The following is a 16358-nucleotide window of genomic DNA, read 5'->3' on the forward strand; positions in this document are numbered from 1 at the left end:
GGCTGTGGGGGCCGGGAAGCGACAGCTGTATGCATGGACGTCCTCGCTACCTGGATGACTCATACTCCGGGCAGGACACCACAGATCTCACGGTCCCAGGAGAACACCCAATTGGAACCTTGCCGCTGTTTTAGACTGAATAACTGGAGCTGCAGCTGAGAGGGGACCACCCCACGGCATGTCCAAACAACACAGAGCCACTCAGTCATGAGGGGCTGGGTTCATGGACATGGGAAACAAGATGTTCAAGGAAAGAAGGCCGTCACGAAAGGCCACGTGTGTATGTGTCCAATTATGCGACACGTGCACAACAGGCAGTCTACACTGCAGAGTGGATTCATGACTGCGCAGCGAGGGATGCTAATGGGCACTGGGCCCCTCTCCGGGGAGACTGCAGTTAAGGTAGCGATGATGGTGCTACAACTCTGTGAGTGCACAAACACTACTGACCTGCACATCTGACTTTTAAAAATTATGTATTAATTTTTATCTATTTAAAGGGCAGAGAGGCAGGGCAAGAAAAAAAGATTTCCACCTGCTGGTTCACTCTCCCATTGCCTGCAACAGCTGAGGCTGGGCCAGGCCAAAGCCAGGAGCAGAAGCTTCATCTGGGTGTCCCACACGGGAGTGCTGCCTCCCAGGGTGCACAGTCAGCAGTTAGAACCGGGACTTCAACCTAGGCACTTGACAGGGGAGGCAGGTGCCCCAAGCGGTGTCTTAACCACTCCCCCAAATGCCTGCTCCTAAACTGTATACTTTAGTATACTTTAACACCATGGATTTTATTGTAACTAAATTAATTATGGTACCTCAATTTAAAAAAAATTCATACACTGCCAAATAGGGTTCTCAGGGTCCACTCTGTTCAATGCCAGCAGCCCAAGAGATGGGACCACTTGGAACAGTTCCTGGGAGGACAGTGCTAGCACAAAGGTGAAGAGAAGTGTTCCGCAGAGAGCTCCCAGCCTGCAGAACAGACTGACCGATCCTTCAGGGCCTGTTTGTTCAAACTCGAGTGGAGATCTTGTTGTTTATTTATTTATTTATTTATTTTTTGACAGGCAGAGTGGACAGTGAGAGAGAGAGACAGAGAGAAAGATCTTCCTTTGCCGTTGGTTCACCCTCCAATGGCCGCCGCGGGCAGCGCGCTGTGGCCGGCACACCGCGCTGATCCGATGGCAGGAGCCAGGTGCTTCTCCTGGTCTCCCATGGGGTGCAGGGCCCAAGGACTTGGGCCATCCTCCACTGCACTCCCTGGCCACAGCAGAGAGCTGGCCTGGAAGAGGGGCAACCGGGACAGAATCTGGTGCCCCGACCGGGACTAGAACCTGATGTGCCGGCGCCGCAAGGCGGAGGATTAGCCTAGTGAGCCGCGGCGCCGGCCTCAAGTGGAGATCTAACCGAGGGGTTCTTAACCAGGGTGACTTTGCTCCAGGGAACATTCGGCAACGTCTGGAGAGAGCTGTCGTTGCCATGACTCAGGTGGGAAAGTGCTACTGGCATCCTGAGGGCACAGGCCAGGGGTGCTGCTGCAGGATGCACAGCACAGCCCCTCACAGCAAAGAACTATCCAGGCCAAAATGTCTCGGCACCATAGCTGAGAAACACTAGTTTAATCTAATGGGTCTGCTGTTTTTTTTTAAATGCCTGAATTTATATAACCTAGGGACTTGTGTGATAACAGTCATTTCAAGTATCCCTAACTGTTCCAACTACGAGAGGATATCTCAAACCAGACCCACAGTTCTAGACAGGCTTCAGGCAAACCTGTCTCAGAACAGCACACCAGGCCTTCCCATGGTCAAACCCGAGGCCAGCCAGACACTCTCCCAAGGAAGGCACAGGTCTTCACCAATGGAATTCACTTCCACAGGACTGCTTATCAAGTTTCATCCTTAAATGGCTAAGCAAAGCCTTCTTCAATTCTACTATTTCTTAAAATATTAACTAGTAATTTTTATCTGAAAGGTTCACATAACAAATGCAAATTTTTTTTCATATAAGGAAAAAAAAAACATGAAAGTGTTAACCACAGGCATTCCTGGTATACGCTACATAAAATCCAAGCATATATATATACCCCATCTGTAAGCCCCACTCTTCTCCCCAAGGCTGGCACTGTCACCGAACCTCCGAACTCTGCTTAGCACTCCCAGAAAGGTTATCCATCGCACTCTGAAACTACTTCAAGAACGCTGCATTTTAAACATGGCTGGGCCTTTAAAACCATGACTCACAGGTCCCTCCCTGAAACCCAAGACCGAAAAGGGAATGGATTCTCTGCTATCTTCATCACAGAAAGGAAAACAAATACCAATTATCTGAAAGTCTCCCACCCAGAGAAAACTGCTCCTACCATTTTTAGAATCTTTATTTCTTTCTGTCTACTTCGAAGGCAGGGTAAGAGAAAGACAAAGATTTTCATCTGCTGGTTCACTCCCAAATGCCCACAGCAGCCAGTGCTGGGCCAGGGAGAAGCCAGGACCCTTGACTCCAGCTGGGTCTCCCACCCGAGTGGCAGGGGTCCGAGCACTCACCTCCCAGGATGCATCAGCAGGAAGCTGGATCAGAAGCAGAACAGCCAGGACTGAACCAGTATTCCAATGAGGTGGCTTATCCCAAGTATCGCAGGTGGTGGCTTAGTCCCTTAACCACAAAGTCCACCCCATTTCTACCATCTTGATGTATAACCTTCTAGAATTCTCCATATAAACTTTTTTACCCATACAAACTTTTCCTTTTTAAAAATGAGACCAAAGTCTACATACTGCTGTGCGACCTGCTCTCTTCCTGTCACACACTCCTCCTCTCTGCAGCTATCCCGTCATTTCTTCCCAGCAGCACAAAACCTGACTGCACGGCTTTGGGGCCTCTGGTTCTCTAACCCCCAGCTGTACTTCTAGCTACAGTCCTGGAATGCTTACCTCTGTTACATATGCTTTCTGTATCTGCCTGCTTCTTCCTTAGAATAAACTCTGAGAATTCAAACTGTTAGGGCTTTCAACATTTGGTTTAAAACTGTCCTTCCTGGGGCCGGTGCTGTGGCGCAGCGGGTTAATGCCCTGGCTTGTAGTGCCGGCATCCATATGGGGGCCAGTTCGAGACCCAGCTTCTCCACTTCCAATGCAGCTCTCTGCTATGGCCTGGGAAAGCAATAAAAGACGGCCCAAGTGCTTGGGCCCTGCACCCACATGAGAGATCCGGAAGAAACTCCTGGCTCCTGGCTTTGGATTGACACAGCTCCAGCCATTGTGGCCAACTGGGGAGTGAAGCATCGGATGGAAGACATCTCTCTCTCTCTCTCTCTCTCTCTGCCTTTCCTTCTCTCTCTGTGACTCTGACTTTCAAATAAATAAATAATTGTTAAAAAAAAAAAAAAGAAAGAAAAACCTGTCCTTCCTGAAGTGTGACAACTCATTCAGTCACCAGCCCCCCATGACTGTTCTGCTCCCCAGAAGGTAGCGTGCACTCACTGCCACCCGTCTCCCCCCGGAGGAAGGTGTCTCCCTCAGCTTCAGCACCCAGATGATGCCCCCCAAGATGGCAATACTCCGCCACGACACACTCATCTCTTAACTAGTCTAGAGCTGCGCACCAACAACTCAACAGCGGTCCCTGCAGATGCCAGCTCTTCCTGCTGTGTCCTCGCCCACGGGGATGGAAACCAAGCCAGCTGACACACCCACAGGCCACTTTTGCTAAACAGAATGTCTAACTTTGGTGGGGGAAAACTTCTCTGTGGCCACCGTCAGCCGAATTTAAAGCAAATCTGTCCACAAACATTGCTTCTGCCCACACGCCATCCCTAACCAGAGTGCCGCTCCTCCACCTCCCAACCTCACGGTCCCACTCCAGCCACCTCTCCTCAAAACGGAGGCCCACACTGGTTTGCTGCCTAGGGCTCTGGCAAAGGTGCAGCCCGAGGGGAACTCACGTAGAACTGAAAATGCAGGAAGTGGGCCAGCACCCTGGGGGCCACGGCAGGGAAGGCGGCCAGGAGCGTCTGCAGGTACACCTCCAGATCCTTCTCCCGCTTCTCCACCAAGCTCCGCGAGTTCTTCCCTATTATCTTCTTGGGCGGAAGCAGATTCTTATCAATCTTCCTCTCCGTGACAAGCTGTAAGAAAACACAAGCACATCAGAGACCAAGAGTCCCTGCCCACATAAGCCCAAGGCGCAGAGCTGGAGGGCAGGTGCTTGTCAGGACTTCTACTGCCTTCCTGGCACCAGTGCCATGATTAGGGATCCAACCAGCACACCCAGGATCTGGCCTCTTCAAGCCCACATGGTGTGGGACGCACCAACACAATTCCAAATGAGTAACTCCATTTGGGGACTCTGGAAGCAACAGAAAAGTTATAGGTCTGGGCCCCTAGAACTGCCATCTTCTCCAAACGAGGATGAAAACCAATCAAGAAGAATGCTTGTCTATAAACACATTGCCAAAGGCCCAGGGAGAGGCAGCTCTCTCCAAAAGCAAAGAAAGAAATGGAATCCTGGCCAGATATGAAAGTACAAGCTGTGGACCGGCTACAGTTAACTGGACCAAGTTCAAACCTGTCCCTATCCCACTGAGGACTGACAACTTTTTTTTTTTTTTTAAGATTGATTTATTATTTGAAAGGCAGAGTTACAGAGAGAGAAAGAGAAACAAAGATTTTCCATCTGCTGGTTCACCCCTCCCCACCAAATGGTGCAACAGATAGGGCTGAGCCAGGCTGAAGTCAGAAGCCAGGGGCCCAAGCACTCGGACCATCTTCCACCGCTTTCCCAGGTGCATTAGCAAGGAGCTGGATCGGAAGCAAAGCAGCCGGGACCCAAACTGGCACCCACACGGGATGCCGATGCTGCAGGTGGCAGCTCCATCTTCTGTGCCACAAGGCCGGCCCCAGGCCTGGCAATCTTAAAGCTGAAATTCAGAAATTCAGATATGCCCCTTGCAGACTGTCTCACGCTCGGGCTGAGTTTCAGGGGTCCACCAGTTCCTTTTTTTTTTTTTTTTTTTTTTGACAGGCAGAGTGGACAGTGAGAGAGACAGAGAAAAAGGTCTTCCCTTGCCGTTGGTTCACCCTCCAATGGCCGTTGTGGCCAGCGTGCTGCAGCCGGCGCACCGCGCTGATCTGAAGGCAGGAGCCAGGTGCTTCTCCTGGTCTCCCATGCAGGTGCAGGGCCCAAGCACTTGGGCCATCCTCTGCTGCATTCCCAGGCCACAGCAGAGAGCTGGCCTGGAAGAGGGGCAACCGGGACAGAATCCAGCGCCCAGACCGGGACTAGAACCTGGGGTGCCCGCGCTGCTAGGTGGAGGATTAGCCTAGTGAGCCGTGGCGCCGGCCTCCACCAGTTCCTTTCACAATTACATTAATAGGCTGCTTTAGCAAAGAAGTAAACTACAGGCAAGCAGCCTATTTTGCCTTAAAACTCATGTGTGGCGTAACAGGAACTTGACCCCAGCGCCCCAAGCTGAGACACAGGCTCACAGGTTACCTTTTCATGTAGATCATGGAAGTCGCTGTAGCGGTGCTTGACTGTCCACTCGTGGCCGCCATCAGTGACCCGGATGATGTAAACCTAAAAGGGGAAAGCAATAGCCCTAGTGGCCGGGGGAGCCAGCCCACAACGGGTCCCTCTCCCCACAGCGATGACTTCAGGGCCCTCAGAGAGCACCCTGCTCCTAAATGGCCAAAATTAGAGACTGTCCTTGTCCAGCGGCCTCTGCACTTGACCCCTGTTGAGCAGGGCATCCCTCTCTCAGACCCCGAGGCTGGGAAGCTCTGGAGATGGGCCTGTGGCTCCACCCATCAGTGAGGACTGGAAACGTGACTGTACAACGAGCCACCTCTCTGGTTCACCTTCTGCTCCCAGTGAGTTCAAACCCAGCCTTAGCTGCAGAGGCCACCCCTTCCAGGCATGCAGAGCAGGGCCACGACCAGCGAGATCAGTCTCTCTGCCGTATCTCTTTCCCGGTGCCCTGTCTACCTCCTGGAAGCAAATCCTTTCCCCACTTTTTCAACTGGTTCACGGCTATGGTTTCTGGCGCTGAGGAGGAATCAAGGACCAGGAAGCTTAGGGGGAGGCAGTGGCAGGCAACGGCGCCCTAACAGGCAGGCAACGTGGCTTTCCATTTGGGAAGACCTGGGTCCAAACCCTGGCTCTGCCATGTCCTGGCTGTGGCTTATGCATCACTCATGTAGGTGAATCGGAGCCCAAGTTCTGAGCCTCAGTTTCTCCCTCTTAAACTCTGGTAGGTTTAAGCAGCAAGGAAGTTCTCATACAAAATGCTGCCAACAGGGCAGACGTCATCCTAACGTCCAACGAGGCAAACCCAGGGACAGATAATGAGGGGGCCGGCAGGGACCCTCACTTCCCCTCCACACACTGAGGGGCTCAGCCCGATATGGAGACCGCCTCATGCTGACTGCAGCCCACAGAGGAGGGACAGCCAGTCCTACCCCTCGCCTAGCGGGGCCCCAGTCCAAGTTTCCTGCCCTTCTCAGCGGCAAGCAGGGAACTGAGAGAAGAGTCACTTCAGCTTAAGCCCGTGGCTCCAGGACCCGCCCCAGTGCCTCTTCCCACCCCAGCCCCCAAAGGAGAAAGAGCCAGAGGAAAAGTCACCAGGGAGGGGCCTTAGAAGGTGGACCAAGAGGGTGGGCACAGGGGCAGGGTCAAAGCCCCCCACCTTCCAGGAACAAAGCACAAGGCAGGAGGTGCTCACTGCATCCCAACCCAGGGCCGCTTTTTGCCAGGTACCCCACCAGGCTCATGGCTTGGCACCTACCCTCCCCTACTCCACGGTCAGAAATCAAGCCCCCTTTCTGACCTGTCTCCCCTGTGGCTTGGAAGTATGTGCCAGGGCTTGCTGCCTGCCCCACCTCCGCCTACAGCCAAAGCCACGGGGTTATCCCACGGTTTCTGGATCCGCGTTCAAGTTCTGAGACCACCCCCCATTTCCCCACGGCTGGCCTCCACCCTTCTCATCTCCACCAGATCCCCAGGGTCCCCTGTATACCAGTACAGCCCCTCACTTCTCAGAGCACATCTCTGCCGCCATCCCAGCCAACCCCCAGCAAGCCCCGCCCCCTCTCCTTCCCCGCCGGCAGGGCCCTGGTCCTTAACCCTGATTGCATCCATCACGGTTCTTCCCCACACATCCCCTTCCCTCTCGGACCCCCTGACAAGGCTCCCCCCACTCCACGGCTACCACCCTTCCAGGCCTAGAGGATCTAGAAGGGGTCCGCATCATCTGGACAGCCTCTCCCTCCCCAGAGCCCCTTTATTCCCAGATCCTCCCTAACCCAAGTCTCCTTTTCTGATCGCATACCCTTTTCCGGAACCCTCCCTGCGGACCTGCAGAACCCAGACCCCTCCCCAAATTTCCTATCCCAGGCCCCTCTCCTCGGAACCGCAAACGCCTCCACCCACTCCAACCGGCCGCGGGACCCTGACCCCTCCTCATGCCTCCTCAACACCCTGACTCCGGCTGCCACCCCTGGTGCGGGTGCCCACGCCCCCAGCACACCGTATACGTGTCCACGAGCTCGGAGCCCACGACGCGCGCTTCCTTGGCCGGCTCGGCCTCCCGCTCGGGCCCGAAGCCGCCCGCCGAAGCCGCCATGTTCGGGGCTCCGCCGCCACAGCCGCTCGGCGCAGACTGGCAGCAGCAGGGGGCGGGGTCAGCGTCCCACCGCCCCCAGGCCCCCGCCGCCCCCCGCCCCCGCCTCGCGCTGCGCCGCCATCTTGGCCCCGCTGCTGTCTCAGCCTTCGCCCCGCCCCTCGCGCGCAGTGGACGGTAGCCGCCGCCGGCGCGCATGCGCACCCCGCGGGACCCGCTCGCTCCCGGCGCCTGTGTTTGCGTGGCGCCGCGGCGGCGCAACAGAACGCAGAGCGAAGAGTCCCAGCCCTGGAGAAAGGAGGCTGGAAGGCTTGTGGCCTTCTGGGCTACGGTTCCGCCCGGCTCAGTTTCTTTCTCCGGAAAAGAGGGCAGTCGTAGCGCATCCCCAGGCTGTCAGACTCATGCCCCTCCTGGCAGGAGACAGGAGCTGGGCCCGTGACTCGGCCAGTCCCAAACCTCTCCAGGCTTGGGCATCTGCTGACCCGGTGGCCCCTGGAGAACTTAGCGAGCCCAGCACGGAGTAGTCTGCCAGCCAGGGAGTTTATCCAGCGGGAGCTCCGCAGGGGTGGGGGCGGAATCTGGAGAGGAGCTGGCATGGTGGGTGGAGGGAAGGGGACGGTCTGGCCGCTGTGCGCGAAACCCCAGGTGGTGTCCTGCCTGAGCGCAAGGTGGGGGGAGACAGGCTGGCCCTGCCCCCCCCCCCCGCCCGGGCAGGTGCCACAGTGCTGCCCAGGGGCAAGGAAGCCCTGACCCAGTGGAAGACCCAGCTACAGGTGAAGACGCTGGGAGGGGGAGGTTTCTAGGGGTGGTATCTGAGTGCAGCTGGCTCAAGCACGGGGCAAACTGGAGGCCTGGGCCGTGGCCTCTCTGGCACTTCCAGCTGAAGGGCTCCGGATTACCCGGTCCTTCACCGGTTCCATGGCACCGTGCCTTGGCATTTGGCATCTCTCCGCAGGGCCCTGCACCCCCCGTGCTGGCCTTGTCCCTCACTTGGGGAGGGTTCGCTTAAGGCAAGGGCTGCCGAGACTGCCGAATCTTGGCCAAGTCAGCACTCCTCCAGGGCCTCGGTCGTGTGCATCCCCACGACTGGGTGGAAGGTTGAGCTGCCGCATGCAGGCGTGGCCTGAGGCCTCTACCTCCCCCCATTCGTTCAAGAAAGCTGTCTAGGGTGGCAGAGCGGGGCAAGCCACTGCTTCCAAGGCTGGTGTCCCGTCTCAGACTGCAGTTCGAGTCTGGACTGATCTGCTTCTGATCCAGCTTCCTGCTGATGCGCCTGGGAAGGCAGCAAACCATGGCTCAAGAACTTAGACTCCTGCCACCCATGTAGGAGACCAGGTTGGAGTTCCTGGCTCCCGGATTCATCCTGGCCCAGATTTGGCTGCTGTTTGGGAGAGTGTTCCAGCCAATGGAACCAGCCCTCTTTCTCTCTCTCTCCTGTTATTCTGCCTTTCAAATAAAATATCTTTTAAAAAAAAAGAAGCTTTTCTAGGGAGTCTTACGTGTGGTGTGAGGGGCAGAGGGCTGCTCCTTGCAGCCTTGCATCTGCTCCCTGCCCTAGGCAAAGGACACAGGGAGTCTGGCCAGCCCGAGCTCCCCGGGACGGGGAGGGGGCGGAGGACGCTGCACGCCGCGGTGGGCTGGGCTGGGCCGGGAATGCAGAGCAGGGCTATTTAAGCCGAGGCCCAGGGCTGCTGGCAACCCCAGCAGCCGTCCTGTGAACTGACAGCATGGATGACATCTACAAAGCTGCGGTGAGGAAGCAGAGGGGCAGGGCTGGGGTGGGGGAGCCGCTGGGAACTTAGCCCAGAATGGGGGCGGGGGGACCCCCAGCAAAGTGGGGGGGACCCAGGAGAGGCCCACACAAACATGCATCTTCAAAGGGACGGTGGGTCTGGCATGGGGGGGGGTTCAGTCTAGTGGAGCTGGCAGGGTGAGTGGAGGGGGTCAGAGCCTTTGCCGTCAAGCCCCCTGTTTCCCGTGTCTGTAGGCTGTGTGCCCATCTCGGCCACATCTCTGCATCATGTCTCCGCATCTCTCAGCTCCCCTGGAGCTGCCTCTCTGAGTCTCTGTGGCTGTCTCCTGTCTCCTGGCCCTCCCTGCCCCTCGCAGCCTGTCGCTCGCACCCTTGCAGTGCCCCTCCAACCTCCACTTCCTAGCTGACTGGAACGTGGCCAGGGGTCGTGAGGAGCAGGCTGCAAGACCCGAGTCTGGGCTAGGGAAGGGGCATGGAAGCTCAAGGCAGGGAAGGACTAGGTGTGCGTGCAGGAGAGGTGGGGCAGGGAAGACGGGAACCGACAATGAGGGGCCCAGCCCACGGGTAAACTCAGGGCTCAGTGGTTTAGCTGGGGACGAGGGTCAGGGAGCAAGGGCTGGAGAGTGGTCACCCCAAGTACCTGCACCCTGCTGGGGTCACTGAGGGGCTTCAGACCCTGTTCCATCCCGGGGGGGTGACCTCTGCCCCGGGGACAAGCACATGGGAGCCCAGGCGCTGTCCCCAGGGGAACCCTCCCTCAGCCCCTTGAATGCGGCCCCACTCCTAGGCAGGGAAGGGCTATGGCTGGCTGTGGGGGTGTGCCCACCCACCCCCACCAGGGGGGTGGTGGAGGCAGCCCTCCGCCCAGTGCCCATACATGGCCTGGCGGGGCTGGGGACTAATTTTGGCTCCCTAGGCGACAGCAGTAGGCCAGGGGGCCAGATAACGCTGCCCCACCCCCAGCATGCCGAAGTCCCAGAACAATCACCAGGTTTAACTTTGTCCCCCGTTAAAAATAGCCCAGTGGTCACCCTGGTCAGGTTACAGAGGGTGGCTTTGCCCGTCCCCACCCGAGTTTTATTGTCCCAGCCTGAGGGACAGCTGTCCTTCAGGCCTCGCAGCTTGGGTTTCATTAGGGAGGCTGAAAGGGCGTTGAGTGGTCACTGGCTATTGTTACCCCGGGTCACCTTGGCCCTGGAGGGGGTGCCCACCTGTCACCCTGGCCCCGAGCCCAGCCTCAGTGAGGCCAGCTGTGTCACCTCAGGGCTTTGGGACAGGAAGGGAGGGCTGAGGTCTCTTCTTGGTGGCCTGGCTCCTGGCTTCAGCCTTCCCACCTGTGGGACAGTTGCTTCCCTCGAAAGCAGCCAAGGCCTGAGTCTGTGTCCTGAGACCCCTTTTCCTCCCTAGGTAGAGCAGCTGACAGAAGAGCAGAAAAATGGTGAGTGTCCCCTGCTGCACTGCTGGGGACAGCAGGGCCAGGCTGGGGGAGTCCCAGGAGAGGAGTCCCAGCTGGAGGCCAGAAGCTGGGCCCCCTGGCTGGCACCTCAGCGGTCTCAGAGGGAAGAAGGCAGCTTGGCAGCTGGCCCTCTGGGGTCCTGGCTGCTGAGACGCGCTGCTCTCTCTCTGTCCCCGGCCCCACCTTGTTGATGCAGAGTTCAAGGCGGCCTTCGACATCTTCGTGCTGGGCGCGGAGGATGGCTGCATCAGCACCAAGGAGCTGGGCAAGGTGATGCGGATGCTGGGCCAGAACCCCACGCCCGAGGAGCTGCAGGAGATGATCGACGAGGTGGACGAAGACGGTGAGCCCCGCCTGCCCGTCTCGCTGGGGTCAGGCCTGGCTCTGTCTGTCCAGCGGCTGTTTAGCCTGTTTGAGCCTCAGTTGTCTCGTCTGTCAAATGGGCATACTGACCACGCTCGCCTCCAAGAGGCGGTGTGAGGGTGCAGGGAGAACGTGGGGCTTGTGTCCAGGCCGCTGCCTCACGGCATGCCGCCCGCACCACAGGCAGCGGCACGGTGGACTTCGACGAGTTCCTGGTCATGATGGTCCGCTGTATGAAGGACGACAGCAAAGGGAAATCCGAGGAGGAGCTGTCTGACCTCTTCCGCATGTTTGACAAGTGAGCGCGCTGCTCTTGACCTCTGAGCCTGCCACCCTGACCGGGCAGAACTGGGGCAGTGGGCAGCCTCCAATTTGAGATGAAGGGACCCTGTGTGAGGGGGGTGAGGGGTGCCTCCGGCCCTCCCCACAAGCTGCAGCCCCGGCTCCCCCTCAGAAACGCCGACGGCTACATCGACCTGGACGAGCTGAAGATCATGCTGCAGGCCACGGGCGAGACCATCACGGAGGACGACATCGAGGAGCTCATGAAGGACGGCGACAAGAACAACGACGGCCGCATCGACTACGACGGTGAGCAGGGGCCGGGGCCCTGCCGCCGTGCCCTGCCCGGCGGCCCGCTCACTGCCTCCTGGCCCTCTCTCCACAGAGTTCCTGGAATTCATGAAGGGTGTGGAATAGACCCAGCCTTCAGCGGGAGCCGCCCAGATGCTCCGACTCCAGCTGGGGTGCCGCCGGGGCGGGGCCATGAGGGTCAGCCGCCCCTCGCCCCGACCCTGGATCCCTCCCCAGCCTGCGGTGTGAATAAAGCCTTGCCCCCCAGTGGCCTGCCTGCCTCTGACTGCCCCCTCCCGGTGCCCGCGCCCTTCCCGGGGTCTGCGCCTGCTCTGGATCCCCAGCCCCTGCTGGAAGCCTTGGAGTCTCTCAGGGCCTGTGGCCGTGCTCCACACTCTGCACACTGCTTTCTATGGCTGAAGTAATGCATTCGCACAAGCTTCTGGGACGCAGCTGTGGTCAGAGCAGGTGGCAGCCCAGGGCTTCTCTCCTTGAAGGGAGCCGGCAGTACAGTGCCTCTCAGCTCTGCCTGCGGGGAAGCTGGCCCTGTGGGACCCAGCAGGCCCTGGCTCCGACCCACAGAAACATCAGCTCCTGGGGACCGAGGGGCGTCGCGTCGGCCCTGCTTCCCCTCGCCCGTTTCACAGGCGGGACCCCAGGGACCTCGAGAGGTGCCGGGACCGTGCAGGACACCCCGGAGTTTGAAGAAGAGTGAAGCTGCCTGGCTGGGGCTCTGTGTGATGGGCCGGTTCCTGTGACTCTTAGAGGCTGGCGGCTGGCAGGGGCCTCTGAGCTCAGTGCAGATTCCCCAGGCCAGAGCGGCGCCAGCACAGGGGGCTCGCCCTGGGAGGCGGTGGGGGCTGCAGGGAGGCCGAGGTGTCAGCGGTGGCGCTCCCAGGAGGGGCAGCTGCCGCCGGCACCCAGGCTCCAGCCAGAATGCCCACAGCTGTCCCGGCCTCTGCACCTGTGCCTCCGCCCAGGCAATTCCCCACACAGGCCTGGCATTCCAGAGACACTCTTGGAATTCTGGGGATGCTTCTGGTGGGGGCCAGAGCTGCCAGGAGCTGCCCGGGAGCCTCAGGCCTGCCCTGGGAGCTGGAGAACTCGGGGAGCCCTACAGACATGCAGGGGCAGCCAGAGAGATGAAAGGGCCACAGTGGACAGCCCCCGACAGCACACCCACCTTTTACTCACACACCTGCCATGGGCCTGGCCATGGTGGGTGCTGGGATGCATGAGTGAAGCCTGGTCCACCCACGGAGACCAAGAGTGAAGCGAGCGCAATGGGAGCACCAGTGTGGGGCTGGAATAGAGACTGCGGAGGCGTGCTGGGCCCGCAGGTAGTCTGGGAGGGCTTCCTGGAGTTGTTGGTCCTTTGAGCAAGGCTTGAAGAACCACAGGGAACTGGCCACGGTGGGGCAAGGGAGAGGAGTCAAGCCTCCCTCAGCAGGTTTGGGAGAAGGGGTCAGGGCCAGGCCCCACGAGAAACTCAGTCCAGGTGAGGGGGAGGTGGGGGCAGCAGGAGCACCCCCTGGGCTGGGGCAGGGTGAGGCGGACGCTGTGGGAAGGGAGTGGGGTGCAGGGGCTCAGGGCACGTTTTGGAACCAGAACGGGCAGAACTTGCTGAAGGAATGGGCATAGAGGCAGGAAGTAAGAGGCGGGAGTGACTGCTAGACTTTTGGCCCAACTGCCAATTCCCGGGCTCTGGAAGCCGGGGAGGCACAGGTTCCACGGTGGGGTACTGGGAAGCGGAGGCCCCTGTGCTCCTCTAGTGGGTTTCACATTTTGAAATCCCAGACTTGCAAAAATAGCACAGAAAGCTCCCGCTTGCCCTTCACCCAAGTTCCCCAAATGCTAACATCTGAACTAACCACAGCATAGCAAGCGAGCCCCGGAAGTCAGCACGGAGGGGGCGCTATTCCTTCACGTGCCCTCGTGCTGCCCAGCGTCCCCCCTACGTCCACTCCGACCCGGGAGCCTGAGACCTCGCCAGCGGCCATGAGCTTCCCGACCCCTGCCAGAGGGTGACACTGCCCCAAGACCTGGACCCCTCTGCAGAGCTCCCCCGCCGGTGGTTTTGTAGCTCCTCGCTCGATGCAGGTTTGCCCGGGGGGCCCCAGGACTGACTCAGGTGACGCTGTGTGAGCGCACGGAGGACGAGCAGACTCTTGTCCCTGTGTGCAGATGCCTCCGAGACAGGTGGCAGGGACATGAAAGCAGGTGGAGGCAGAGCGCGCAAACACAGCTATCACAGGCACAAGAAGCCCGTTCCCAGCCCGGGCATGGAGGAGGCCCCCAGGGGAGCTGGACAAGAGGGGTGCTGGGCTGGGTGCTGGAACCCCCAAACGCAGGCAGTCTGGGGGAAGGGTCACAGCCACAGGAGGGAGAGACCCTCGGTGAGCCAGGGCCCAGCAGCCAGGAGGAGAAGAAGCAAGTGTGGGTGAAAGCGCGTGGCCCTGGGCCGTGGCCACTTGGGGAGGGTTTCAGCGAGCCTGCCTGGAGAGGGCTGAGGGGCAGGGCAGCTGGCCAGGCTGGACACCGGGACAGGCTGCCATGGAGAGGACCTGCGCTTAAGCAGAGGGAGCCGTGCCAGTGCTGATGGGGATAGCCAGTGAGGCAGGAATAGAGCGAAGTGAGGTACATGGGCGACCACGGCAGGCCAGCAGCCACAGGGCCTCCGGGCCCTTTTCCGAAGGGTCTGGTGACCGCACTGGGTTGTGGATCCAAGCCGGGCCAGGAGAAAGGGGGGCTCAAGGCAAGCAGAGGCAGGCAGGTGGGTGAGTGGGAAGAGTGGGGGACCAAGGGCAGTCGATGGTGTGCAGACCTCATGCAGTAGAGGTCTCCCATGCAGAAGGTCACAGCCTGACCTGGAGGGCAGGTGGCCCAGGCTAGGGGGGAGAAAGGGATTGGCAGAGAGGAAGACAAGGACTCCAGAGGCACGGGGTGCCGTGCAGGGGCATCTGGGGAGGGGAAGAGAGGCGAGCTGTCTGTGAAGGAAGCGGGGGTGTGCACCAGCTCCAGAGAGGCCAGCCGCAGCCCCTCTGGCTGGGCCGGCCTCAGACCAGGGCCATGTGTGCCTCGGTTGGAGCCCCATGGAAGCTGTCCCCCGATCTCTATCAACGAGGTGGGTGGGCAAGGGGCTGTGACCTTCCATGTTCCCACCTGGTGGCACCTGCTACATGAACCTGCACATCACGCATGAATTGGCCCGGGGCTCAGAGTCTCCCAACAGCTCAGGGCATCTCTCCCTACACACATTGCCTAGTTCTGTTTCCCGCATTCAGTACTCTGCCTCTGGACTGTCATCCTTCCCCTGGGTAGTGTTTCCTCCATGAAGCCTCTCTTGATTTCCTCCATCAGCAGCAATCACTGGAGGTCTCCCTCTGGCTCTGTGTGGTTGCCAGCTGTTGTCTGTCCCCTGCTTTCTGCTGCCCCACCATCACCCCACCACGGAGGGCCTCCCGCAGTTCCGTCCTTGTCCACCAGATGGCACACGGTACATGTGGCTGGGCCTATGGATCTGTGGTCTGTTCCTACCTACCACCAGCAAGGAGGCCCCCCTGTAGAGAGCCTCTCCCTGCACCGTTAAACAGGGAGACTGAGGCTCAGAGGGGGAAAAGCCTCACAAAGGCCACCCAAGGTGAGAGTAGAGACTGGACTGCCAGCCTCTGCCACGGAGTGCGCCACCTCCCACGCCCTGCCTCAGTAGACCCTTCCTGCAGCCCCAGCAGGGGACCTGACAGAGCTGAGGCCCCTGGGTGGGCTGGCAGGCTCAGGAGAGCTTGGGCCTTGTGCCCACAGCTGGTGGCCACATTCTGGCTGAAGGGCTGTCCGGCTCGATCTCCAGCTACACCTTGGCCCCCAGCCTGGCTCCAAGGCGACATATCTCCCCAGGGAAACCGGGGCCAAGAACCCGGTAACCGGCACGGCAGCCCTTGCACAAGCTCTGCTTACCACATTATGAAGCCTGGTTACACCCAAGGGGGCTGCTCCATGGCCCCGGGAGGGGGAAGAGCGCTGGGCCCGGTTCTGCAGCAGAGGCAGAGGCAGAGGCAGAGGCAGAGGCAGGGCTGAGTTGAGCTGTGTAGCCTGGGCTAATCCTTTCCTCTCCGAGTTTCCTGACCACCATCTGCGACGTTCAACCACAGGAGCTTGTAGGTTCCTGGGAGCTTTAACTCCAGCTCAAGTTTCACGTCTTCTTGGTGCCCAAGGCCTCAGCTTCTGAATGTAGGGGTCTCAGTGGGAACCACGGGGACCAGGGGCACGAGGCAGTCCCCACCCTCAGCCCAGATTCTGCCCCTTACTCTCAGCCCCCACCTCACCCCTCTGGGGCTCTTCTACCCCCAGTCAGAGTTCAGGGCAGGGGGCATGAATTCTGCAGAGATTCTAGGTGCCCTGGGCCTGTGGGGCATGGGGGCTCTGCGAAGACCCCACCACTGACCTGGTAACCCTGAAGTCCCTGGGTTTCTGGAAGGAATGGAGGCCCGAGGGAGGCAAGGTAACGGGTGTCCCCTGGGCATGGGTGGATCTTGTCTGCTACCCCAAAGCAAGCCCGGTGAGCTGGGATGGGGCCTGGTGGCTGTGGGCACTGCCAGATGGGACAG

General features: G+C 59.3%; 2 protein-coding genes across 4 annotated transcripts in view; one reads left to right on the forward strand and one right to left on the reverse strand.

Annotated features, from left to right (window-relative positions):
* The window catches only part of NISCH (nischarin), a 36291-nt gene extending 28527 nt beyond the window's left edge, over nt 1-7764 (reverse strand). For 2 of the 3 annotated variants that reach the window (XM_008260770.4, XM_051852340.2), the window contains exons 1-3: nt 7517-7764; nt 5485-5568; nt 3935-4117 (exon numbers count right to left, since the gene is read on the reverse strand). In XM_008260770.4, coding sequence (XP_008258992.4) covers nt 3935-4117; nt 5485-5568; nt 7517-7612 — 363 coding nt within the window. In that variant the 5' untranslated portion in view covers nt 7613-7764. The remainder of the gene's footprint in view (nt 1-3934; nt 4118-5484; nt 5569-7516) is intronic. The other variant, XM_051852341.2, reaches the window with a different exon arrangement.
* Nucleotides 7765-9093: 1329 nt separating this feature from the next.
* TNNC1 (troponin C1, slow skeletal and cardiac type) lies at nt 9094-12024 on the forward strand. Its single transcript, XM_002713240.5, has 6 exons — nt 9094-9360; nt 10770-10800; nt 11015-11161; nt 11365-11479; nt 11636-11772; nt 11849-12024. The coding sequence occupies exons 1-6, from the start codon at nt 9337-9339 to the stop codon at nt 11878-11880; spliced, it is 486 nt and encodes a 161-aa protein (XP_002713286.1). The 5' UTR covers nt 9094-9336; the 3' UTR covers nt 11881-12024.
* Nucleotides 12025-16358: the final 4334 nt, after the last annotated feature.

The sequence above is a fragment of the Oryctolagus cuniculus genome, chromosome 10, assembly GCF_964237555.1.
Source record: "Oryctolagus cuniculus chromosome 10, mOryCun1.1, whole genome shotgun sequence".
Classification (NCBI taxonomy): Eukaryota; Metazoa; Chordata; class Mammalia; order Lagomorpha; family Leporidae; genus Oryctolagus; species Oryctolagus cuniculus.